The sequence below is a fragment of the Atractosteus spatula genome, chromosome 8 (assembly GCF_055471065.1).
Source record: "Atractosteus spatula isolate fAtrSpa1 chromosome 8, fAtrSpa1.hap1, whole genome shotgun sequence".
NCBI lineage: Eukaryota > Metazoa > Chordata > Actinopteri > Semionotiformes > Lepisosteidae > Atractosteus > Atractosteus spatula.
The window spans coordinates 17052797-17080789 of NC_142713.1; the positions used below are offsets into that span (position 1 = coordinate 17052797).

The window sequence follows — 27993 nt, forward strand, 5'->3', positions numbered from 1 at the left end:
TCTAAAAGGGATCAAGTGTATTCCCTTTTGGTGGTAATGGATTTAATTGGTTTGGTTTGATTGTCAAAATATGGTAGTAGTGATTATTAGCAAATCCTGTAGCTGGCTACACCACACAGCAATTCTAAGGTACTAAGATACTTCTCTCCACACAGGCTGTGTCCAGAAAAGCGCTATATAAGTGTAAGCAATTATTTTTTTAATTAATTATAAATAAAAGACCCAAGGAGCACTCCTTAAATGTCATGCAGTTCCATCCCTATCTGTTCCTTGCCACATCCCCCCCAAAATTCCAATATACTCCACATTCCCCAATCAGCTCAATCTGATCATTCAGGCATATTTCGTTCTGCCATGCCGAAGAAGAAAAACGTAGTGCGCTTCTTTAGTTCTCTATAGCAACCTCTTCAGACCTGACAGTCTCGCACCATTTGTTCTGTGATGGATGATTAGGGATTGTCGCCTGCCGAACTGCACGCACCACAGAACAAGAAAACCTCAAAGGCAGAGGGAAGCAGACACAAGAGCGAACAAAAACACAAATCACCATAACTGACAAAATCACTGAACGTTATGTGCCCAACTGACACACGGCCTCCATGCTGCTGCTGCCCTACTTCCCCTTTTGTCACTCCATGACATACAGTAACGCAAATGAAAAATCTAGACACTGGTACAGGGGGAGTGCAGTTTTCTCTGTGAACTATAGAGATTACAGTAGTTATCACCACTGAGCTCACTTTCCTAGGAGCCAGTTAGGTCTGTAAGTCATAGTATTTGATATTAGAGAGTGTGTGTACTCATTCCTTTCTAAGAACATGGAACATGCCTTAATAATGGGGCATGTGTATTCCTTGTGTTACCACAAAGGCTAGAAGAACTGTAAAGAAGAGTTGCACAGATAAGGCCTGGTGATTCTCAAGTCAAGAGAAGTGATTCCCCAATGCCAGATACAAGCCCATACATTTGGGGCCACTACTGAGAAAAGAATGCAAGAAATGACTCTTGTAAGCTTTAGTTTCAAGACACTGTACAACTATACCTTAAAATCATCCATACTGTATATACTGTACAGTATATCCTAGAGTATGTACCACAAATACCAGAAGATAAAACATAAGCATTACAACCAAATTACTTTGTAATGCATCTAGTATAATTACAGTATGTATAATGCATGTAGTATAATTAAGACTGCCAAGCTATATTCTACTACTGAGCAATGATATTGATACACTACAGTATGTTACTAATATCAAAAATCAGAAAAAAATATTACATCTGTTGAGAATCAAGCTTTTTAGAGCATGGCTCAATAAGGTACAGTAATCCATAGTCCATTATTCCCCATACAAATTAGAAAAAACGTTTGAGTAACCCACGTTATATTCAATGTTCCACATAATGGGAGGATACTGGAATATAAATCTTTTGTCATGAATATATAAGCCATTATAATATGGCCATTAGAATATATACGATTTCTCTGATTTAGTTTCCATGTACTGTACGTAATACTACTGGGAATACGTTGCCTTTCCAAACTCTAGCAAATAGGGTGAGGTCTTAGTGCTCCTTAATCCTTTGACTTCAACGACTTTGACTCTAGGTTTGGGTGTAAAACAAAAAACCCCACAGACACAGAACATTCAGAAGCCAAGTGAACTAAAAGTTGTGATGTGGCAATAAAGTTTTTCAGCATGGCCTCTTGTCATCCATCTGTGTACTGGTCTAACAGGGCACAGGCTAGCATATTTGATTTAGTAATTTGCATTCTAATTCTGTATCTATAGCCATGTCTTTACCTATGAATATGATGAATGATTTTTAATGTATAGTATTTACTTGAGCCTTGCTTGGAGCTGCACTGAATTCTCCAATGTTGGGTTTTCCAGAATGGATGACCAAACTTTAAAAAAGGAAAAAAACAGCTTATGTTCTAAATATTGCTACGTAAACAATAATCTTCAGTAAGTGTTATTGGTCTTTAAAATAGTGTCTTCTGAATTAAAATTTATTTTACAGCAGTGAATCCTAAGGAAGGCATGTTCTAAAAAAAGCAAAACAAGTAAACATATCACTTTGATCTTAACTGCAAGTGACGCTTCCTAAGTTAGATGCTTGCTTAGTAGACGTAGAATCCCTTATCTCAGGCAACTTACTGTACAAAATATATAATAATACATGAAATAAATATAAAAGTTGTAAAGGTGTTGTACTGTATATCCTTCATGAAGTATCTGTCTGTTGAGTTAGCGAAGCCCAAGCTTAAATAATTTCACAACAACAAGACAATAATAATCTTTTTAATAATAATTAATTCATATAAAATGCAATAATGGAAGAAAGGTTTTACCAGGACTCAAATTTTGCCACAGTATATTTGTAACATTTCTGTTTGCAATTCACTAAAAATATAAAGTTAAAAATATAATCTTTAACTGAAACATGAAAGTAAGTAGACACATTTGAAAAACTCAAACACTTAAAACACTTAAAATATGCCGTTTTAAAATATAAACCAGTAATTATAATGTGCCATTAAATAACTGCCTTAAGTTATAAAGTTAACATTATACTATGTGTACAATATCATGATGTCACAGACAAAGTTTAAATGAGAGGAAGCTAAAGTACAGTATTTCACCTTTTGTCGTCATTAGTATTTCAAATGTAAATTCACTGTGATGAATCTACAGGAAAATTTTAAATACTAATTAACTCCTGCATTTACCTCTGATCAAGTATTCATTCACAACCAAGAATGTGTATACAGTACATCTAATTTAAGGTAACACAATCATCCCACATTTATACTACATGAGTAATACATCCTCTATGTCGAAGTGAAGAATGACAACAGTAAAGGGTAAATAAAGAACTTCAAAGGTTGTGATGCTCTATCATTAAGATGCAGTTACAATTGAGGACAATTAAAGGTCACATGAATGTGAGACCCAGCCTCCACATTCTGTGTGTTACTTAGACAATGTTTGACATACAGTATTATGGTGAATCACAGGCTTCGGGTTGGTTCAACTTCCCCCTATAGAAAAGTGGTGATAATTTGGTTCTGGCTGGTAATACATTTTGGGTAGTAGAGAAGTTTTAAACTGCAGCATCTTCTAAACTTCCTGTCAATGAGGTCTTATGTGTCAGTTCTTCATCCTGAGCTTTGAGATCCTCCTTGGGGTTGGTCATCTTATGGAAACGCTATGAAAAAACATAAAGTATGTCAACGAATACACCAAAATCTTTCAATTCAACAAAGCTCACTTGTCCCCTAGAAAATCAATTTTGAAATTAGAAAAGTCAAGTTAATATTCCTTTACTCTTTTGACAGCGACTGTTTATCAGAATTCGGCTTTTATAGTTCTCAGCCCTGAGCTGTTTCACCAAGTCAGTTGTTAAATAATGGCTTCAATTGTGAAAGAGCATTGGTTAACAACCCATTTACACTTTCACTGGTGTTAAGAGCAGTTACCGGTCAAAACAGAGCAGTCAAATTAGTTTTAATGAAGGACTGGAACAATTTTGTCGTAGCTCAAGTCCTAGGCATTGCTAAGGCAGTTATGTTTAGCTTGGCTTTATCATAGCTGATAGACCAAGGTTTCAGGTATTTACCTTCCTGATGCTCCCTTTGGTGGTCAAGAACATGTAGATGATGTATCCTGGAATGAGTATCATGGAAGAAAGTGCCATGAACCAGCCAATTCCCTGGCCCCAAGCAGGAAAAACATATTTCCCCAGGGTCAGAGGGGTCATCTCAATGGCACTGAAAAGGAATACCCCCTATATATGGAAAAACAGAGCAAGATTTTTGCCAGTTCATTGTCCAGAGAAAAGTTCAAAACACACTTTAAAATCTATGGAACAGTCGTATTTAACATAAAATTAGGTATAATACTTTTAAGTTTCTTACAAACCTTTCTTGTAAAAAGATCTAGGTCTAAGAAATGTTCAGAATAAATTAAGGCCTGAAAGTAAATAAATTATTTATATAAAACTGACAGTGAAAAAATCTTTACACAATCACAATTGTAACGTAGCAAAAGCATACTGACACTAAAAAAAAAAAACACATCAAACTATGGTAAAACCACTAAACAAATTTGAGAATTTTAAGGTAAATTTACTAATTTAAACTGTCATCTGAGAACATAATAAAGCTCATCCAAATGGCTGTAAACAGCTGAAGGGAAAATGTGAACTATTGTCATACAGCTCTGTCTGAAGATCATTCCTTTCAAATAAAAACTCCCCCCTCCATAGCCACAATTTAATCAATCCTAAGAAACATATGATGGTTTATTCTTACCAAGCAGATTAAAGGTGTGAAATAACGCCAACAAAGCTTCCACCATACACAGGGTTTATAGCCAATCATTTCTTCAATGTTACTGTAAAATCTGTCTGCCCCTAGTACAGACAAGGAGAGGAAAAAAAACAGTATTTGCTGCATATACTGTAAAGTATAAAAAATACTATTATATACAGTATACTGTTATATATAATTGTATTACTAATATACTAATTACTATTATTATACTGTATTATATATACTGATAAACACATTTCCATGTTTGTCAATATGCCAACATTGTGAGTAAACAAGCCAACAAATATAGAGATAGTGTTCTCAATACTTTGTCAGAACCCAGAATTCCCAGGACCAAGTCAGTTCAGCATGAAAGTTTCACAGGTGCTGAAGATACAGTGCATGTAGTGTTGAATGAATGAGCAACAAATATAATGCAGGTTTAATCAAGAGGATGAGGTGGTTGGGGTTTACTGTAGAGAATCTGAGATTAAAGTGTTGGTTGTTCAAGAAAAGGCAAGAAAGTGACTCTGGTCTGGACCAGAGAAAGTGATAAAGGTAAACTCTGTATAGGGTGTAAAACATGCCTGTCTGCAATTAGACTGAAATGTGAATTTCTAGAAAAGATGTAGTCCAGGGTTGTGGGAATGTAGGGAGTATAAATAAAGGAGAGTAGAAGTGTAAGAGTAGAATTTGACCTCCTCCAATTTGCCTGTTAAATATATCCTTTTCCAGTTAATCGGTAATGCTATTGCCTTGACCAGTAGTTTGAAGAGTTTTCCTAATGGCTTATGAACCACATCTTTTGTTTGCTTAAGAACAAAGATGAATTGTGCTGAATTCTCAACAAGGAGCTTGGAACAGGACAGTTTTTGCCTCACAACACATGACATAAACTAAATGCAGTAATAGGGGGGTGTTCCTAAATTGTTTTATACATTTATACTATTATGAAAGCTAATTAGTTTGGCAGTTTATGTTTTTTAGCAAACAGAAATATAAAAGAAAAAATGCAATAAAATACAAAACCTTCATATTTTGCTCCCAATTAAAACCTCTCTTATTAGATTAAATTAATGTTATTGGATCAATAGTTTTCTAGCATTTTCAAAGTCAGTTTCAAGAATACTCCGTACCTCACTTATCCACATTTTACATACTGTATTACATCTAAAAATAGTTTCTGTCATTTTTTTATGGGAAATATTACTGAAGATTTTTTTTAATTGGAGCTTTAATACTGCTGAAAATAGATGTCCGTACGCACCATAACACCAGGATATGGAGATTGTCTCAAAGAAGACAAGGAAAAGCAGACACATTCCGCTGGCTGAGTAATAGTCAAACAACTTGAAGACATACAGGCCACCCTGGAGAGAGAAATACACATACTGTACACATGGAAACAGACAGATCTGAAGTCAAGCCATTCGTTAGAAATAAGAAGAAATAAGCAACCTTAAAAAATAATAGCAAATTATTAAGTGTAAATAGGTCACAAAACACAAAACAAAATTGGCTAATTGGCAGACCTCTTGCTGATTTGCCTTTAAAGAACACTGCATGCCAAAGCCTTGACAACTGACTTACTATTAATAGCAATAAAGGTATTGAATTGAATTGAAAGGTATTGAATAGCCCCTTGCTGTAGTACCCATGAAACATACAGTAAAATCAAATATTCACTCAAAACATGGCTAAGTAAATTCCTTTGGAATAATGTCTTGGTAATTAGCTCAATATTTACAAATATGTAAAAATAATTTGCCTTGTGGCCATGTCCAGTTTAAGGATGATGAAGTATAGACTCTTACACCACCAGTTGGTGAATACAGATTACACAAAATGCTTAACCTTATGCAGTTTAATAATGCTTTTGTGCATCGCTACTACAGATGATTATTTGTTTTAGTCCGTGTAATCATATACAAGAGATCTGTAACAAGTTTGCATAAAAGTGATTTATAAAACATAGCATTTTAATGAGGGATAATGCAGCCAAATATGAATATGTTCTTCATTCATTCTTTGATTGCTTTCCAACTCAATTTTTAAGTTTGAGCTGGTGTTTTTTGGTGCAGAGAATAACGAAAATTTAAAACAGAGTTCCTTTGTAAATATTCCAAATTTGCACATACTTTTCCATAATAAACGATGTTGCCCTAAAGAAGCTTGTCTTTTTATCCTCACAGCCCTCTGAATTCAAGTTGTTTGCTCAACTTATAAAGTCTTAAGTTCTAAATTAAAAGACAAAACACCAGAGGCACTACTGTATATTATACACGTATCGTGATTTGAGGAGATCAAGGATGTTACTGGCTTCTTTCTCACTCTTTTTTCAGTAATTTTGTAAAAGACCAAATTGATCCCATGAACATGATTAATATCAGTAGCTTTATATGCATTTTTGTGCCGTAAAATTAGGACTTTCTAAAGTTCATGATTTCCCCAAAATTAAAATTAATTTACATGTGCATAGTTTTTTTTGCTTTGATCAGCCCCAGATAAAAGAACAAGTACATCTAGTACCGCCTTGATTTCCAAAACTGGCTTACCTGTGTGATGTTTGAGAAGCCAATAAGGTAGGAAACTGCACAAACGACAGCAATGAACACTTTCTTTCTTTGTCTTAGCACTTGTGGATATTCATCCATCAATGCAGTGATAAAACCTTCCACTGTGCAAAACTGAATGGAGACATTAATCATAAAAATCAGCATTGTTAGCTCAACCACAAAAATGAATCAATGGGCTTGTTTATTTCCAATAAAGATTATTTCTAACCACTTTATCCAATACAGTGTCACGGGGGAGACAAAGCCTATCCTGGCATTGGCACAAGTCAGGGATGTGGACTTGGGATGCCAGTCCATCACAGGGCGCACAGACACCAACAAGCACACTCTCACACCAGGGCCAGTTTTCCCAGAAGCCAACCTACCTACTGTACCAGTATGTCTTTGGACTGTGGGTGGAAGCCAAAGCTACCACAAAGTTTTAAAGTACAAAAGCAATTTTTCTGAAGGAAACAGAATATCTACTAATTAAAAGATTAAAAAAAGAAAAAAATAATGTTGAAAATACTGGCTATCCAAAGCATTATTATATCTTAAGCTGTTGAATATTTGAAATTATGTGTGGATATGTATCGTGAGATGACATACAGGTAGCTACTAACCTGGCTGTCCAGGCCAAGCATCATCAGCATGGAGAAGAAGAGGATGGCCCACAAGGATGACATGGGCAGCTGAGTCGCAGCCTGTGGGTACGCAAGGAATGCCAGGCCTGGACCTACACAGCACCAGAGATCACCCATTAACTTGTGTTTCTTTCATTTTAATTCCCTTCTACTGATATAAAACAACAATTGATCATTCATATCTCATATCCATATTGAATAAAATTCATTTGAGATGCAAAGTATTTTTGATGAACATAACACACTATTCCTTTTTAAAATGACTTTTTTATTCATCCAATTCATTCATGAAAAAAAGAATCCTGACATACTACAGTATATGCAGGTGAGGTACTGTATATTAATTAACTATTTTCAAATATGGAAACAACACAACACCCTGAATAACTCACATATGACAATTTTCAGAAATTAAGATTGAATCCTGTAACTATAAATTTATATTAATTAGTAGCTTCTAGAAAAAAGTTAAAATGAATGTCTTTTCAACTGTTTCATAATACGGGCACCCTAATGCACACTGTAATTACAATACATCTGCATTATATCTTACATGTAAATTGTGGAGTTAAACTTAAATGTTATTATCAAAACAGAAAAAAGTCCCAGCTTGTATTGCAATTACAGGTTGAATAAAAGGTTCTTATATGCAAGTAATTTATTTCTAAGACCTATTCTTATTATGGTGTAAATGTACTGTAATTGTAGTGTAGTCAATGTACCTGCATTTTAAACTCTCTCCAGTTTGTGTTCTTTTTTCCCTAAGGGAAGATTTATAGAAATAACTATGTTGTTTCATAGCAACAGCACATCCATTCAGATTGTAATTGAGTTATCTCCTGGTTCTAAAAAAACATTGGGCTCTGATCATTTTTAAACTCAGATTCCATGTTTATAATTGTAAGGCTTTACCTTACAGTATTTCCAGAGTGTAGGGGATGACATTCAAAATACAGTATACTTCTAACTGAGATTATTCTCCTAGAAGAAGCTCATCTTTCAGTATCTCTTAAAGCACATGTGCTCATTAATCACAATTTGACAGGTTCCCTTTTTTGTTAGCAAGTCCTACATTGTTTTGATTGCTGAGGTTTCAGCTCCTCATATCTACTAACATTTTTGTACACCACTGCTGCTGACTATTGCTGACTATTGAAAGCATGTACACTTCTGCATAGGCTCCAAATGTGATGCTGAAATTTAAACAACCTCTCTTTCTAAGGTATCTGAAGCTATAGAAAGAAAAGCTTGAGACTTAAATTATAATTACAAAAGATTTGCCCCTGGTATCCTGGCACACCTTAGGGTCCAGCTTCCTGAAATTTTGGCTCCTTTAACATCATCACCAATGACATCCATACCTGTGAAACTAGCCAGCTTTAACCAATCACAGCAACAATGAGGGCTTATTGCAAAACAAACCAAGCTTTGGGTACTTAGATTCACCTTCTTGTCTGTGATAATTGAAGGACAGTTTCAAACATGTGCAAGCATAATATAATAATAATTGCTTACACTTATATAGCACTTTTCTGGACACTCCACTCAAAGCGCTTTACAGGTAATGGGGACTCCCCACCACCGCCAATGTGCAGCATCCATCTGGATGATGCAACAGCAGCCATAGTGCACCAGAACACTCACCACACATCAGCTATCAGTGGGGAGGAGAGCAGAGTGATGAAGCCAATTCATAGATGGGATTTATTAGGAGGCCATGATTGGTAAGGGCCAATGGGAAATTTGGCCAGGACGCCAGGGTTACACCCCTACTCTTTTTGAGAAATGCCCTGGGATTTTTAATGACCACAGAGAGTCAGGACTTCGGTTTTACATCTCATCTGAAGGACAGCACCTATTTACAGTGTAGGGTTTCCATCACTATACTGGGGCATTAGGACTCACGTGGACTGCAGGGTGAGCACACCCTGCTGGCGCCACTAACACCTCTTCTAGCAGCAACCTTAGTTTTTCCCCCAGGAGGTCTCCCATCCAGGTACTGACCAGGCTCACACCTGCTTAGCTTCAGTGGGTTGCCAGTTGTGAGCTGCAGAGTGATATGGCTGCTGGCTATAACACAGATTCTAGATACTCAGGGTTTCTGAACTAACCTTACATGACATCACAACAAAGCAATCCATTGGAAGGTACAGAGCTTTACATAAGTTTACCTGAGGCAGCGAGTTCTTGAACGGGCTTCTTGGTGATGTAGGCCATGAATCCCACAATAGAGAAGATAACAAAGCCTGCAAACATGCTTGTGCTGGAGTTGATGCAGCATACAATAATCGAGTCCCTGCAGAGAATGAAATGCATCACCAATCTACTTTGTAGCATTATACTTCAGAAAGCTGGAACCCAAATAAAAGCAACAAAAAATAACACAGTGATTTACATAATTATATAGCAGTTGACAATACTCCTGTAACACATGAGACTTTGGGTACTGACTATTCATATAGAGGTACAGTACAAAGCTACCACGTGAGTCAAACCTGTTTTGATTAAATATGAAAATGTTTATTTTTTAATCAGTTACAACACTACTTATGTGTTACTGTGTATTATATGAATTTAATATACATTCTAGTATACAGAAATTGAGCAAGAATAAATTAATAGCAATTAATGCTGTATATTGCAAGAGTTTTCAAAATTTTCAGATATAGCTATCCATTTTCTAACCGCTTCTTCTAATTCAGGGTCACAGGAGAGCAACAGGCACAAGGCACACATGCACACACTTCATATCAGGTCCAATTTTTCCAGAAGCCAATTAACCTATCAGTTTGTTTCTGGACTGTTGGACGAAGCACCCAGATGAAACCCATGCAAATGTGAAGAGAACAAACTCCAAGCAGATAGCACCCCAGTTGCAGAATTTTACCCAGGTCTAAGAATATACAGTACAGTAAGTCGAAAATACTGCCCTGCACTGTCCACATTCAGCTGGAAAATAGTCATAAACTCATGTACCTCATAGAAAGTATTGATTAAAACATGGCAAACGTGCAATATGGCACAGCTATGATGGAAAACAGAAAAAAACTTACCTGTATACATTATTATGAAATGTATTATAGCTTCCTAAAGCAATCAATGAGCCCAAGCCCAAGCCATAGGAGAAGAAGATCTGGGTGGCAGCATCCAGCCAGACCTAGAGGGAAGATTATTTTGATCCTACAGTAGATGCATTAAAATCATGTGCCAGAATCACATTCTGACATTTTTCTGCTTCATAGGCTTGGCATTTAAATTAAAACTCTAAATCTAAAAGCAATAAGGAAAGGCCTTTACAAATGCCACTTTACAGCTTTGATAAATCCTAACCTACCTTGTATAAGCATGACATTGTTCACTTCATTTAAGTATCACTCATATCACACCTGAGCACATTTTTTGGAGTGTGCCTACACTATGAGGTTTATGGAGGTTTGAGCTATAAAAAAAGATGGAGCTAAAAAATGCAGTGTTCAATATGTGAGTGTTACAGATGGTTTGAAATTTAACACTTGAAAAAAAACAGAATAATTTTACTGCAGCATTTTTACAATGGTACACTGCATATACTGTAGTAGCTTTACAGTACAGATCCAGCCATTCAGAATGCACGATGATAATTTGGTATACAGTACATACCATGTTACAACACTCTTTTTCAAAAATATTCTGTCCTGTTGTAGGACTACGCTATTTTGTAAAACCACCGAAATAGTTTACTGTTTATGCAGTATATTTAAACAGTATCTGATAATACTGTGGTTCATTGACATATACGCTGTTCTTTCAGCATATATTTGAATATGATTTCTTGTGATTTGCATGTGAGGCATGCACTCTTTGTTCTAAAACTACACTCGGTGATGGAAATATATTCAATTTTAAAAGACATGTACCATCTCATAATAATAATGGAGTTAGACTACACAAACAATGTGCTCTAGGAAGTAGCATTAGTGCTGCTGTATCTCAGGGTTTACAGGAACTCTGATGCTGCGGGCCAAACGAAATGCAAGGCAAGCTCCAGGAAATGCCATTAATGCTATTGAGAGATGATGAAGTAATAAAGCAGGCCATTCTATCTCCGTTATATTAACAATTACATAGATACAAGTTTTTAAAATCAGAAATCTTTTGAAACAGAAGTTATTAAACCTAATGTATGTCACACCTGGACACACCTGAGATCCAGGTGCGTCCAGTGGATGTTTTGTGTTGATTATACTATGAATTAATCCCTGAGGCATACTGTCAAAGGTTTTGACATTATAAAAAAAATATTGCACAAGAGAAAAGGGTTCATTTTGAGAACTTGTGGATTGCTTGCAAAGTAGATGATTTTTTTTTTATTTTAAACTGAACATCAAAATGTTTTCAAAATAACCGTAAGTGAATGAGTTAAAGAAATCAATACAGATATTTACAAAATGGAATATGGTACTACTACAATTTATAAACTGTATTATATTTATATCCATAAATAGATATCATTAATGACATTTACAAACTATTTTTTATTTTCAGCTCCCAAAATTGCTTTAGTTACATGATTCTATATTAATAGTCCCTATTAAGTGATTTTAAAAACATACTTTACCTCTTTTTACAACAATAATGGCAGCAAGTATTCATAGATAAGGTTAAAACATTATATGTTTCTATAAACTATATACTGTAGTTACAATGAGTCAAGTTCAAACAAATCATTTTTTTCCAAATTAAACACAGTGACTGAGTAAAAGACCTTGATGCAGAAAATGTTTATGAAGAAGGTGGAATACTGTTGTGTATTTTTTAGTTTTAGCTACCTCTACCAGCTACCGTACATTAAGTATAATATATTTCAGTTAATAAATTAATATAGTTTATGATGTTCAGAGATGTTATACCTCTATTGTTTTAACTTTCAGCTACAGTACCAAAATTTCCCTTTTGTTACATACATTCCATATTAACATTCCATATTAAGTGGATTGAAGACACACATATTAAGATGCACAGTAGAGAGATTAAATGAAGCAATCATTTCACTAACATCTAATGCACCACAAGTGGCACCTATCGATTGGCTTTGGCCAGTGAATCACACATCCTGCCATTCTTGGCGGTACCACCAACGAATTAACACGCGTTCTGAGCGTCTGCATCTGTATGTTAGCCCCTTCTCTCCTTCACATTCATCTTTTTCATGCCTCCTCCATGCCATCTCTACCATTGCAGCTACAGTACTTCTTGCTCCTTCCCTTACTCTGGTATGGGGGTCGTAACCTCCTTGTCCTGTGGCCAGAAGAGTGGTGCTTGGCCAAGCAGGTTAAGCCAAATTTACTATGACTAAAACATGTTCGATAGACTTTGTTCTTAGATGTTGTTCGTAGTGATTTACTACATGTCATAGAGTGACAGAGCTCCATTTTAGGGTCTTGAACATACCTCAGATCTGGTAAGCTTGCTGAAGTCAGGTGTGATGTAGAACAGAATACCTTCCTTTGCCCCTGGAAGAGTAACCCCCCGGAAGAACAGGATGAAAAGCATGAAATAAGGATATGTGGCTGAGAAATAGACCACCTGAGAGAGTGAAACGGAAGGAAAAAATAATTCATCACACCCAACAGCAATGGTCAAAAGCAAGACTAATCCATTTTGGAAGTACCTAGAAATACAGCACTTTATTTACTTACTGTAGTTAACCATAACATTAATAGTGTTTCTGTTTGTTTTTATTCATGTAACACTTTGTTATTTATTCTTTACATGAATGGTTTGTATTTGTCTCTTGTCATGAAGCCCTTGAAACTAAAACATGTTCCTCAAACATTCTTTCTAGGTCAAATAAATATATTGAAAGATATTGCATTATCTGTTTTGATGTGAATACTCCCGTGTTCACAGTATTACTAATCAGTTTTAACCTTTCTGTTTCTTATTTATAAAGTTTGCTGAACATGGTATATTTTAAGCTGCCATACAGTTGGTATACTTCGTAGCCAGCAGTGTTACAGTGCACTGAATTAAAAAGTCTTTGGGTCAATTAGGATTATTATGACCATTTAGGCCTGTTTTGAACAAATGTGAAGCTACGCAATTCCACATTTTGTAAAAAAGATGTTGTAATAAATTGTGAATGACAGGCTTTTGTCTTGATTAAACTGAAATTTAAAGGAAAATGAACAAGCCTATCTCCTGAGGCGTTACAATAGAAAAACTGGCATTTTTCTTAAAAACACAATGTCTTAACAAAGATTTGACCTATAAGAAGCATTTCCAAGAGGCAATTTGTAGATCCACAGCTGTGAGCAAGAAAGGAAAGCTTTCAAACTGATGTCTGCTGAGAAATCTAAAATTCAGCTCTGTGGGAATTCCCTTGCCATAAAGTGGCATGGAAAAGATGTACTGTACCGTTCACACTTCACAGCTGATACAAGAAGTGCATTTACTATCTGTCATTTGGCTCATTTTGTGATAGCTGCGCTATGATATAGTATCTGCTCCATTTGAAATCAAATGCGCTGGTGGGTCATGTCTGTCTTGCTTCCTATGGACATAAATATACAACCAAAGATAACAACTCACAGCCAGATCAAAGACTGGTATGAGGGATCTTTAACATAACCAAAAGTAAGGAACATGTATTTGCATTTACTCAAATAGTACTATTATTAAGAAAGCAGAACACTTTGGCTTTCCAAAAATAATGTGATATTTACCAAGAACTCACGTTACCTTCTTAGCAAATTCTATACTGTCAAAAGCCTCTACACTCTAGGTTCTAAAAGAGAGATTGGGACACTCAGAGTAATCTCAGCTGGTTGCTATGGAAATCTCTAAGAGAGCTCTCTCTGCTACAGTCTTAAAGAGTTCTCTAAGGCTGCCCTCACCAAACATATCTTGAAGATGTGACAATAATCAGTCAGGTTAATGGATAACTAATGCAGAGTGAAACCCGCTTACCTTCCCAGTCCACTCAACCCCTTTCCAGATGGAAAAATAGACCAAAACCCATGCCAGTGCCAGAGTACCTGCAAGAGGCCACCTCACCTCACCAGGTTCCTCCAAACCATTGGAAATCTGATGCATATTTCGCCTGGAAAATAAAACCAAGCTAAAGCCTTTCAATTGAATAACCAACAATTATGTTCAAGGGATATTATCACAAAGAAACACTGAATTTCATATTATAAGAGGTAATTTTTTGATTTACTGAAAACATAAATATAAAGGACTCTCCAACCTCCTTGTTTAATGAAGTTCACATTAAAATGCATTTCCTTCCTAATTAGAATTCCCCTCTCCAATAGATATCTTTCTGAAAGCTAAATGACAATCTAATGCCAGGGGATAAAGGACAATATGAGTAAATATACGAGTAATTTTTTTACATTTCTTGATGCATTTTAGTGAATTGAGCATCTCAGAGTCATTCCTCACATTGGCTCTAAATAACTCTTAACATGAACGACTTACTCCCAAAATTCAGTGACAGCGCTTGTCATATTAGTGGTGTCCAAGAGGCTGTAGTTTGAGAAACAGCGCTCAGTGTTCCATGGGTTATCACAACTTTGCCATGGCAGCTCCTGTCATTCAAAAATATAAAAACTCAAGAGTTATTTTGACTAACAAAAATACCTACAGCTGCTACAGCTGTCGGCAAATGCCTCTACTCCCCTATCCAATTATACATGGCATAGCATTGTATACTTCCTAAAAGGGTAGAATCACTGCAATTCATCATTTAGAAGATGCAATAATCCTACAGAGTACTCCAGTTAAAACAGTTTCCTCTTCCTTTAAGTCACATAAATGACCATTTGTTCAAGATTACAAAGCAGTGAAAAGATACACAAGATACAAAAGAGTATTAGGAATTCAAACAACACCCCCCCCCTCCAATGGAATGTTAAAAGAAATACTGTTGTGAGCTTTAAGAACACCTCCTTTTTATAATATAATGTGCACATTGACTGGTGAAAGCTAAAAAAATAGAAATTTGTTGAAAAGTACTTGTGATTTGATTTAATGAACACTTTAAAATAGTCAAACTCACAGATCTGAAGGAATTGAATAGATAGTATAGTGCCCAGGAGATGATGATGATGTAATAAATGTTCAGCCAAAAAGACAGGACTACAGCAGCAAGACCAACTCCTGCAGAAGACAGAACAACAAGCTACTGAAACATTTAAAGAGATTACTTCATGTGGAGCAGTCTCTTGACTGCTCTATGAGAAACATACAGTATATTATTTAGTTTGGTCTGATAAACACATCAGATATAAAACTTAGTCTAATAAATTTGAGTAAACTATAGATTTTGCTATATAAAAACAGAACTTTAACTTTTTTTCCATCAAATAGTTTAATTAAACCACCACGTGTTACTACTATTATTATTATTATTATTATTTTTATTAACCAAACAATAATATTTTTATTGACCAATATGAAAATAATTCATATTGCAAGTGAGTTAATGGTAATATCATAATCCTACTACAAAGTATTGCAGCTATGTAAAACCTTCACAGAAAACAGCACTGGGTCTCATTGACAGCTCATACAAATTTATTTCATAAAGAGGTCAGAAAACTGTAAGCTGTAAGTGTTTCCACACACCTTTGAACATAGGTGCTAGCTTCCATACTCCCAGTCCGCCCACAGAGGTGTACTGGCCTAGAGCTGTCTCCAACAGGAAGAGTGGAATCCCAGCGAAGACCAGTGTCAAAAAATATGGAATCAGAAAAGCACCTGACAAAAGAAGAAGATGGCAACCACAATTAGTACACTGGTCATTCCTGTTATAGTCATAACCTCTCTTAAAAATTTCAGACCTCACTTCTGAAACAAGTAGAAGAGTAACAGACATCCCCAGAAGAGAGAAATTAAGCTTGTCAAATTGTCTAAACTTTTCAAGTCATTGCACTCCCCTGTAAAAAAATCTATGATAACCTCAGTGACCACTCAAGCTGAAGTACTGCTGTGTCATGGCTCATGTGTCAGATTGATGACTATTGATTGCTTAGAAACAGATCACCCTATTTCCGGCCACAGAAAGTCAGGGAACCCTAACATTTCCATTCCACTGCAAGCCTTGTTCAAGCTTGCTCATTTACATGTTGTTTTCATTGCAAAAGTACTTTTTTGTTGCTCTTAAAACATTGTTAAAATATCTAAGCAAAATATTAAAACACTTCACACATTTGCAAACCTGTTCAACCTCACAAGGAGCACAGACAAACAATACCGGATGCCACAGATTTGTGACCCTTTGTTGATATAACAAATTCGAGATAATTATAAGGTTATAGTGATCAAATGAAAAAGAGCACTTACATCTCTAATAAATTCACAAAGTTATGAGGAAAATAAGAATTGTATTAGCATCACAGACACACTTTAGGCATTATGGTGATTAAAATGTATCTTCAGTAGGGTTGATTAAGTGGTGTCTGCTGTTAAAATCAGATTGGTAGAATGCATGACCATTGTTGGAAGGTGTTCAGTGTCTTAAGTATGTTTAGGCATAGTACACTACACCCCTCAATACCTGAAGCCCTAGAAAATCAGAAATACTAAGAGAAAAAGACTTCCCATTTACTTCCTGTCTACTACAAGAAACAGCTATAGTACTGTACTGTATGTACTGTAGTTTCAGGTGCTTCGTTTGCAGTAGTACCATTTTCTCTGTATATCATCCCAAAATTGATAACTGAGAAGAGAGGTTCATATAGTCATCTAACAGATGTTAAGAGAAGGCAACCCGGAGGATTTCCCTGAGTTCTTCCAGTTTTGAATTGCTATATAGACAACATCCAAGGGAAATTAGCTGTCCAACTGAGTAACTCTTGGATGTTCAAAATATACCAATAGAGCAATAGATTGCTCTGCACAGATTAAAAGTATACTATACCTCCAAGCTCAGACCTGACTAATTGTTTTAAAAACCAGACAAAATGGAATTCAAATAATCTGCAATGACTTCCACGGACTTAATGAGGTGTCTTATTTTGACAAGACAAATTAATCTCAATACCTTCCACAGCTGACATCACCAAAGGAAAGCAGAAATTACTGAGGGAAGCCAATCCAGAACGGCCTTTTCTACACCTAGAGAATAATATCAATACAAGGTGCTGCCCTTGCAATTGTACAGCTCCCAAGCTACACTCCCAAGGCAAATGGACCACTTACAGTACGTCCTCACTCTGTTTAAATAACATGGAACACCCACTCCAGCCACTTGTAATCTATTTCTGACTGTCTGCACGAGACTAGGCTTAAAAAAAAATCCAGACAAGAGCAGCATAGATACACAAGTAGTATTTATTTGGAAATGTTATCAGGAATGGCAAAGTCAGACTGCAACTTAAAAAAAGAGGCCAATTAAGACTGCCCTCCTACAAAAATTAAAAATTCCATCCACACTCTCCTGAGGCTAATGGCATATTATCAGAAATTTAATTCAAAAGCCCTTGATGAACTTAACAGAACAGAGTGAACAGAATAACACAAAATGCAGTTCAGAGATGATAAATCAATTCCAAGACTTGATAAAGGTCTGGGTCCCCTTGACCTGTAAACAGATGGCTTGGGGAAAGGGAACACCTGCAAGTATGTACTGTACTGTACCTATCCTAGAACAGGTGTTGGAGGAAGAAGATCACGCCATCTGCTACCTCAGTAGAAAACTACTCCTTCTGGAAGGTAATGCAATGGTAGGAGTGCCTGGCAGTCAAAGGAGTGATTTAATAATACTCAGACAATGCGGACATTCCCGACATTACAGCCTTAAACGTTCACCATAGGGCAAACCATGACATCACAGAAGATCCGTTATGGCACCACTGCCTCACAGAGCCTTGTGAGCACTCGGCTGGTCTCTTTGAGCAAGAGGGGGATATGTGGCTAGTAACTGATATAGAAATGATGTAATCATCACCAGTGACAAGACAGTAAAAACGCACTTGTGAAATAGGTGCTGCATGTGGAATTTTATTAAAGCAACATAGGGACAGAGAAAGGCAGTACAGAAGGAGACTTTGTAGAGTAAAACTAACTGTGTGGAAGAGATCCTCTATAAAAAAAAGATAAAACGAGGAAGAGAGAAACTTCCAAGAAACTACCCTTAATTTAAAATCTGAATAATTGATTCGAATACAAACTCCCTGCCTGCCAGCTAATCTCAGGAGTACAACTTACAACATACACAGTAATTAGCACCTCATTTTACATATTTACTATCACTAGCATCCATTATGGTGATCTACAGTACAAAAAATTGTCTTCATCTCTGAAAGGGACTTGTTGGTGAGTTCACCTGAGTTGACTCAGTCCAGACTCCACCATACTGTGCCACATTGGTTCCTTTTCATTCACTGGTCACCTCGTCTCCTGAGCCTAATCAACCTTCTCAATAATTAAGTCATTTATTCCTAATGCAACAGTTTAAATATCATGAATGACAGATCAATTGATCAAAAGAAATACAAAATATTTAATCATCATTCCAGATCTATATAACTTTAAAAAAAACATACAGTACATGCAAAAGCAGTGATTTTCAATTCTGAGTATGTTAACTTACTTGATCATCCAGTCCTCGTATTTTTAGCTTGAGCTTAGAACATCACTCCTAATATATCTGTATTGATCACTGCAACTTTACCTCTTATGAATAAAATATGTCTAAAGTTATTCAAGGTTATTCTATATCTAGGTATTTATTTAAATATACGAGCCTTATGAACAAATTGTGTTATCCAAGTGTCATTTTCATTCATTCCATGACACTAAGCCCCTCTTTGCTCTGCCCAGGAACAACTCCCATATTGTGATTTCTGTTGTTCCTTATGTGAAGATTGTTTTTTATTTCATTAGGGGTTCACAGGACATCTTGTATGCAGGAAGGACCATTTACACAGCAGCATTTATTCCATTTTTATTTCTGGCTGTGTTCACATTAAAGCATCAAGTCATGATCAATGAAAGCATTAAGAGTAGGTTTACTGGTCTGTTTTTTGTTTTTTGTATCACAGAAACAAAGCATCCACATTTTTAGCCTAGTATTACACTCAAGAGTGAAAAGTAATACTGAATTCCATACTTTGAAACTAGAAAAAAAGCAGATAAAAGCATAAACCCTCAGTTCTGAATAGCCTGTCGAAGTAAAAATAGATTTGAAAATTGATTTTGAGAATTTCATTTCTTTGTGTGGAATGATTACTTAAACTGATGAACATTCATTTTAAATATCAACATACAAATCTGTTTTGAAAATAACACAATGACAGACTGTGTTAATACAAAATGAATACAGTATTTAACGCTGTAAAAAGTGCACTGCAATGAAGGAATTGCAAAAGAGGAGCAATAGTCTTAGATTATTTTTAGTTTACTAGGAATAAAAACACCCAAGTATGAAGTGTATCGAAAGGTTTATTTTAGTCACAATTTATTTGGCTAACCTCCTGGCCATAGGACAAGATGCATAGGATGTGGGTGAGGTGTAACCAAAGGTGGAGATGGGGTGGGGGAGCAATTCAGAAGACGTATGCAAGGGAGAGAAGGGAATTTTATATAGTATTTATGTTTTATGTGCAGTATGACGTAGGTACTGTAGTTGCGTGCAGTATGGGTTTGTACCTCGCACTTTGAATGGCTGCATCTGTATGTACAGTAAGCAAGGTAGACGTCTGATGAGTAGAAGCCAAGTTGCTTAATGAGAGAGTTAGGAATGTTATGACGACTGCTGAGGAGGCAGCTTTCAATCCAGAAAGGATGGCCAGAGAATTGCTCGGCAGCAAATTCAGACTTTGAAAGAACTTCGTGCAGATTAAATAGAAACCACCTGTACATTATGGGTCAATTGCAACAAACTGAAAGCAGTGTTCTAACTGGAGTTCAACCCCTGGTTAGCACACAGCTCCATGCTAAACTAATGCATTAGCCTAAGACCAATTCCAATAAACATGGCTGCTGAATTAAGTCTCCAGCAACCTGTTCTCAATAGCAACAAACCCAAAGTAACAGCTGCTGCCCCCTAAAGATTACTGAAGTTGGGGATTAATTTAAACCACCTCTTTATATGGTTTAAACCAGTGGTTCTCAAACTATGGTACGCGTACCATGCGCAACCAGGTGGTACACCATATGACCCCGGAACTTTGTTGTGTGCACTGAAAAATCGGGACAGGTTTTCATATTTTCTATTTTACTACGTGTCAAATACGCAGCCTACATACTATGATACAGCGCGTGCTAATACTTGAGCAGACACAAGAGCTACTATGTAATTCTATACCATTCTATAGGAATGCGTGCAACGAACATAAGTGACCAATTGTATTTAAAAAAACTTATCTCCAGCAAATAGGGAGGTAGGAGAATGGGCGTGATTTTGGAACAATGCCAATGTTGTAAGCACAGGAATGCATTGAAATGCATGCTACGAACGCTGGAAATCTTGTGAGCACAGGAAAACGTGATAGATAACAGAAAAATATTTAAGAACTGTTCTAGGTTAATTTGAGAAAAATACACAGAGCGTCTCTGTGTTTCGCTCCCATGCGCATGAAATAAAAACCTTTTTTAACTTCTGAGACGGACTCCTGAAACGGAAACGGGGAAAAATGCAAGCTTGCGGATTGCTAAAGCAGGTAAGCCCCACACTATTTCTGAAGAACCTTATTTACCGTAGCCAAAAGAGCTGACACGTACTGTATTATGTGTGGAGAAAAAGCTGCTAAACAGCTCGACCTGCTGCCCCGTCTGAAAGACACAGTCACTCATAGAATTATTGATATGGCGGATGATATCAAAAGTATGCTGATAGAGCGCGTTAAGATGAGCAGATGCTTTTCACAGCAATTAAATGAGTCTATAGATGTCGTCATATTTGGCCAATTTGCTCGTTTACGTTAGATACGAGTTTGAGGGTACATCCCATGAGGACTTTCTGTTCTGTAAGCCGCTACCAACAGAAACTACAGTAGAGCACATATTTCAGATTCTGAATGAATTTATCGAAGAGAATGACATCGACTGGATAAAATGCGTCGGAGTTTGTACAGACGGTGCCACAGCAATGACAAGCCGACACAGCGGTGTAGTTGTACGAATTAGAGAGGTTGCTCCAGAAATTAATGGACGCATTGCAACATCCACCACGAGATCTTTGCCGTCAAGAAAAAGCCTGACGATTTAAAATCTGTTAGACTCTGTTGTGAATTGTATCAAGGCTCAAAAAATGAATTCACATCTGCTTTGCTCGACTAAATAGGCTCCCCCTTCTCACTGAAATAGTGTTTTTTATTGTTTATTTTTAATTGTTGTTTGTTCCTTTTTTTTTCTGTGAAGCGCTTTGAGAAGCCACCTTTAAAGGCGCGATATCAAATAAAGTTTTTTATTATAATATTTATTATATGTGAATGTGAGTGTGTGCGAGCACGCGCACTCATGGTGGTCATTGAGAATTTCTGAGGTTCCTATGAGAAGATGATTTTGTAGGTGGTACTTGGATGCTTTGGTTTAATCAGGGGTGGTACTTGGTCCAAAACACTTGAGAACTACTGGTTTAAACAACAAAGGAGCTTGTTTAAACTACTGATTTAAACAACAAAGCGGAACATTGGCTAACATTAGAATGTTCCTGAATACCGTGGTAATAATATCATCTGAACAAAATAACTTATGCATTTGTTGCTTGGAAATAATTTAATATTTAACTAAAATTGCTTTTCAGTTTTCATTTTGGTTTTCACAATTATTCATAATGAAGTTTATTCATACATGTTGATAAATAAAAGTGTAATTTATTAGCGCTATACAGCTAATGCATGTAGTGTCTTTAGTATGCGTGAAAGCAGGGAAAGCAGAAATATCAAGGAATCGGGGATATAGTTGTGTTGGCAAATGTAAAGGATACGTTAAAGAGGAAACTGGTATCTTTTTAAAATTGATTATTTGTGACAGTTCTTTGGAACAGTGTCCTTGGTCCAATAATAACAGTGGTTAAACAGTAGGAGTGTGCCGAATATCGCAGCGACAGAACAGGAGGCTCATACAGGCAAAATATTGGACTATCGCATGTGGCACAGTGATTGGTGCTGGCTCTTAATGGACTGGTATGCAGAGCAAATGAGAGGCAAACAAAACGCTGTTTTAAAATTCAAAGGCTTACAACATCACTGGAACAGCACTTAACTGAAATGACCATTTAGCTATTCTCTTCACTCTAGAATGTCCTGTTTCGCTCCCCCCCCCGTGCTCTGTAAGTTTTACCAACTGGTGACCAGAGTTGACCAGACTAGGTTTGTGAATTGTGTTCTGTCCTCTTTAATAGGTCAGCAATGGTGTTTGATGGTTCTAGCAGCCTTGCATCAAAAAGCAGGGATAGCAACTCTGCAAATGGATGAAGGAAGAAAATAGCATCCTGAGCTGTGATGGATATATTGGATTTTCACATCTTAACTGTGACAAGACTGAAGTCATGCTTATTGGCACCCCCATCAACTTCATAAAGCCAATCCTGTAATCCTATCTGTAGATGGTTCTGTACCTGAGCTTCAGATTAATTTGAAAAACCTTGGGGTAATATTTGATTCTGGCTTAACATGCGACCCACATGTGCAGCATATTGTCAAAACCTTTAAAGGCGCTATATCAAATAAAGTTTATTATCATTATTATTGGTCACAGGATCCCGATATCACAGCAATAAAGATGAAGGACAAGATGGTTATATCAAAATAGGTAAATATTTAGATTAGAGGAGAGGTAAAAACAATGAAAACATTTCCAGGTGGTCTAGTAGGAACTGAGGGTGCAAGGCGTAACTCTACATAGAATAGTATTTAGAGCCTTCTGGAATTAGAGATAAAAAGAGTGTTTTAGAGGATTTTGATATCTGAATAATATGGAATTGGACAGGGTTGGAAGCCAAGGCTAGTTCTTGAACTTCTGAAAATGGAAGCACGAAAGAAAATCAGCAACACTGTTGAAATGCACGGCAAAAAATAGAAATTGATTTATAAGAGAAAGCCGTTTAAGACAATGGATGAATTTCATGATAAGCTGAGAAGATAATCTCATCAGTAGATAAGAACTGATTTTTTTTTTCAATTGTGGCCCCAAAAAGAAGCATCTACAGCATTTGGAAACAGTTTGAAAAGCAGATGAATGCTTAGAAAGAGAGATGTAGGCAAACTCAGATGGAAAAGGTACTGTGAACAACTGGCTTCAATGTTAGCCTCCAAAGCCAATGAAAGTCACTGCATCTGTAAAAAACTGGAGAGAGTCTTTGGAGAGAACGAAACACATAATAAGAAGACAGATAATCCTTACAATCTGTTAGAAATGAATGCTTCAGCTGAAGTTTTGCTTCATGACACTGAAGATGCAAAAGATGTGAAATAAAAGACCAGTTGTGGACAGGGCTATTCTGCCTCTCTAGGCGAAACACAATTGTGCCGCCCCTTCCCACTACTCCGGCCTCGGGACCAGAGTAGTCTATTATTTGCATTGGAACACGCGTCTCATTTCATCGTGTTTAACAAACAGCACCACAAAACCATTACAGAAAACCTTATATCAATCAAAAACAGTCAACCTGAACTTCACAAAACTGTATTCAGAACTGAAAAGCACCACGGCAATCGATCGCAATAAAACGTTTTTATCGGAAGACACACTTCAGCATACGTGCGTCAATAAGTAATCAATAAGCCAGCGAAACAAGACCACAAAATCAAAAACTAGCAAAAAAACTCAACTGAAGTCCTGGAGGAAACTGAAACGGCTATTGGCTATTGCAGTTGAATTTTGAATCTGCCCGCTTCAAAAAAGTTGATTTAATTGGTCAAATTTGCTGTCAATTTTCAGCCAACCTCTCGTGTCCATAATATCGATCACCAACTCCCCAGGTTTCTTGATCAGAACATCGGTCATGCTGGCTCTTGTAGAATCTGTCAGCTCTGAATTCCTAGAAATGCTCTCTAATCTTCACGCTGCTTTCCTGTGTTGTAACAAAGTGCACGATCATTGTCATCTGTTAGATTCTACTCTCGTCGGGCGTACAATCTCAAATTATTGAGCATCGTAAGAGTTTCGTGCTGAATCTACAGTAGCATTGCTATGATTTCATTTTGAATTCCTTTACCCAAGTAGTGAACAGACGTTTCTTTAGAAGTTACTTTCCTAATGTGTTCAGCCATAACATTATCAAAAAGGCCAATCGTCTCTATAAGTTTCAGTAAATTGCCATTATCATGCTCAATCAGTCTGTCTGTGCTACCATGGAATGCTGTATTTTGCATGGCCATTACTCTTACAAGGCTTACCAAACATCACAACACTTGCTGCCAATGCATTGTCTCGGCTAATATTTTCTATTGATTTTGCGCATCTACAGTGTTTTGAGACGCCAACCTTGTGTCCAACTCTTTCCATTTATGAAAGCATTCTACAGTATATGCTCATTTGACTTTTCATAGGCGCTCAAGATTTTTCCAGTCTTTGACACTGTCTTTTGCCAGAGCTGATTTTCTCTCACTGTCACCAAAATGTTTACAACAAATGCAAAACATAACATCCTTGCTAACTGAATAAATGAGCCATGGCCTCTCCAGTTTCTCCCCATTTACTAAAGTCCAACTATAATGACACGTGGAACATTTTCTGTGCCTACTGTCCCTGGGAAAATCGATTCTTTTGACTTGATGCGGTCCCCTCTGTATCAAAATGTCTCGAAGTCCTTGTTTACTGGTTGTTGACCACTTACTGGGATCATTCAAATTTTCTTAAAGCTTGTAATGTTAGTGGCTGGTGAGTCTCTGTTTTGGTTGAGACGCAGTTGCTGCTAATGCTATCCTTGGAAGCAGAACCTTCTACTGTACATCCGCAGATGCTTGTAACAGAGCAAAGTTGCTAGCTGAATCAGTGATTTGATTACTTGATGTTGGTGGATTATCATCCTTGCTAACTGAGTCTGATTCTGAGGCAATGTATTGAATGAGTCTTTCTGTTTTTGGTGTGTCTGCTCTTTTAACAGTCTCCTCTTTTTGTATTCACAGCCAGACAGTTTTGGTCATTTCGACATGCTGCACTTCGCTGTCCACATGAAAAATCTCTCCAGTTGATTGAAATTGGCGCCAGTGCCACAGGCTTGGGGGTGGGCGGCCCAAGCTAGGACTGACACATTCCTCGGTCATTTAGAGTGATTAGAGAGAGCTTGTAGGATAACGTGCTCTGCGATCAATTTTCTAATAGGTCGCAGAATACTTTAAAATGGTACAGTAGCGAACATCCGATATACAGGTTGTGCGAGGCGGTCGCAGCTTGGTGACGACACAGCCCTCCCCTGCACATAGCAGAGAAGTTGGGCGCCTGGGCTAACGGAGGTCTCCTTTAGCTCAGCCGGCAAGTTCCCTGTTGAGCGACGCCGGAGACCCGGGTTCAAGCCCGTGCGGTGAGAGACGAACTGGGGCAGGAGCACAAGCCCAAGAACCCAAGTCCGTTGCAGTACATTTGGCAGCCCTTGCTCAAATGCCGCTCTAGGCAATTGTCTCGTTCTCCTATATGGATGAGCCAGCCCTGGTTGTTGGGTATAATTAGCATAGCATAGTTGAGGTGACACAGCAGGAACAGAAGTGCCTTTTGCAGAAAACTGGCAGGAAGGCGGAAATATACACCTGAGTGATCTTTGCAACTGAGAAAGATTCTGAAGATGCAGAAGAACTGGCATGATCATTTCATCCTGGGGTTTAACAGGTATAGTAAGGGTGATAATTACATTGTGAAGGAAAGTGCTGGCTAGTTGTGAATTCCTGGTGTGGCTGAATAGAGATAAACAGATACAGACTGAGAAAGAATGTTGAATGAAGAAACAAACATGGGAAGAAGGTAGAATTAATGGACCTGGGGTGGTAGTAGTGGCCCCAGGGGTCCTACTGTCTTACTGTGTGCTGAGTGAATGTATTGCCAAATGCAGAAGCATGCTGAAAGACAACAGTGTGCTTGATAAGAACTTCAGAGTAAAAGACCTTTCCTTGGTGCAAAGCTTTGGGAGAAGCCAGGGGAACGAATCATATTTCTTATCTTCTGTTCTCTTGTGTTCTCTTCCTTGCTTGCTGTTTGGAGCATTATCCACATATAGACAAATACTGCTTCAGGTGGATGAGAGACATGTAGCGTATTTTCTCTTTTATTCTGTCTTTGGTTTCTTGTTTTTTCAGTCCACATACAGTGTGGAATGAATGCAGCAAGTGGTAGGGAAATGCACAGCAGTAGCATAATACATCCTGGAAAGATTTCAATATAAACTTCATTATAAAATATAAAGTGATATAAATATAATATATATATTTATTTTATCTTAATGTATATGAATCAAATATCATAATACCTGCAAATAAAATGCATTTTCTTTAGCTCTTCATTAATATAAGTAAATGTATAAAATGTGTAGGCTAATAACAATACACAAATTCTATCTTAAAAACCCCTTTTGTGACTTGAACTATTGTTACAGCATTTGGATTATATTCCCTAAATATATGTACTTTCCATTCTTTTTCAAGATACTCCACTACCTATTGGCTTTATCGTGCCATACTGTATGCTGTATACAAACAATCACAAAGCATTCTAGGCAGTATTTCCATGCACCATATTAGTAAGTTTGTCATTACTCTCACCTCCACCATTTTTGCCGCATAAGTACGGAAACCTCCAGACATTGCCTAGTCCAATAGCATACCCCACACAGGACAGCAGGAAGTCAAATCTGCCCTTCCAGGTGCCCCGGTCAGGGAGTCCTTGGTTGGCATTGTTGGAAGGTATGGAATGCAGTGCCTCAAATGGTATGGCCTGTTTGACTTCAGTGGGAGAACTGATTTCCACAGTGCTCTGCCCAGTCTTTCCCATGGCAACACGTTTTGCCTGTCACCTAGGTTGTGTCTGCACTGCCGGAAATGAACAATACTCCTAGAGTTCTCAGGGCCGTTTTCCAAACCCCCACATTCACTGTTTGTCCTTCAGGCTTCGGCTGTCACATCAAACGTAGGCATGAGCTGCAAAGGCACAGAAACATTCTGTCAAATCCCAAGAGTTTGTATAATATATGTCTGGATTTAATACCTACCGACAGTTTAAATGCAATAAATGACGTACAAAGGATTTGATTTAAAAATGGGACTGTCATTTCTAATCCTGTTCACTCTGCATTATAAATGCATCTTTGAACTGTGTAAGCTTTAAAAATGTTTTAAGGATGTCATCAGTAGAAATGTACTGTAGGTACTATACAGAAACCTCATTTGATCATATCAGGAAAGACAAAATTAGACCTGAATAAAATTAGTTTGAAACCATAATTATATAGAATGTGTAGTTTTTCGGAAGGATGCTCCAAAGAAATTGTCTGTTTCTTAAAATTCATCAGTTACATAGTTCAGTGTACCATTCTCAACTGGATGGTCTCATTGAG

At 37.1% G+C, this 27993-nt stretch overlaps 1 protein-coding gene across 1 annotated transcript; it reads right to left on the minus strand.

Annotated features, from left to right (window-relative positions):
- Nucleotides 1-2292: 2292 nt before the first annotated feature.
- On the minus strand, nt 2293-27492 carry LOC148829223 (sodium- and chloride-dependent GABA transporter 1-like). The gene is made up of 14 exons (XM_088922963.1): nt 27203-27492; nt 16128-16259; nt 15559-15659; nt 14979-15088; nt 14466-14598; nt 12948-13082; nt 10571-10674; nt 9689-9813; nt 7497-7609; nt 6874-7005; nt 5586-5688; nt 4319-4419; nt 3625-3792; nt 2293-3213 (listed from the first exon to the last, which is right to left on the minus strand). The coding sequence occupies exons 1-14, from the start codon at nt 27429-27431 to the stop codon at nt 3109-3111; spliced, it is 1791 nt and encodes a 596-aa protein (XP_088779089.1). The 5' UTR covers nt 27432-27492; the 3' UTR covers nt 2293-3108.
- Nucleotides 27493-27993: the final 501 nt, after the last annotated feature.

Bases quoted from the DNA above. Each gene is read 5' to 3' on its own strand.
- LOC148829223 (XM_088922963.1), bottom strand. From the start codon at position 27,431: ATGGGAAAGACTGGGCAGAGCACTGTGGAAATCAGTTCTCCCACTGAA. The intron at 15,089-15,558 runs GTGAGTTTGACT...TTTGAATGACAG, and splicing joins TATTCAATTCCTTCAGATCT to GAGCTGCCATGGCAAAGTTG. The intron at 3,793-4,318 runs GTAAGAATAAAC...TTCCATATATAG, and splicing joins TCACACCTTTAATCTGCTTG to GGGGTATTCCTTTTCAGTGC.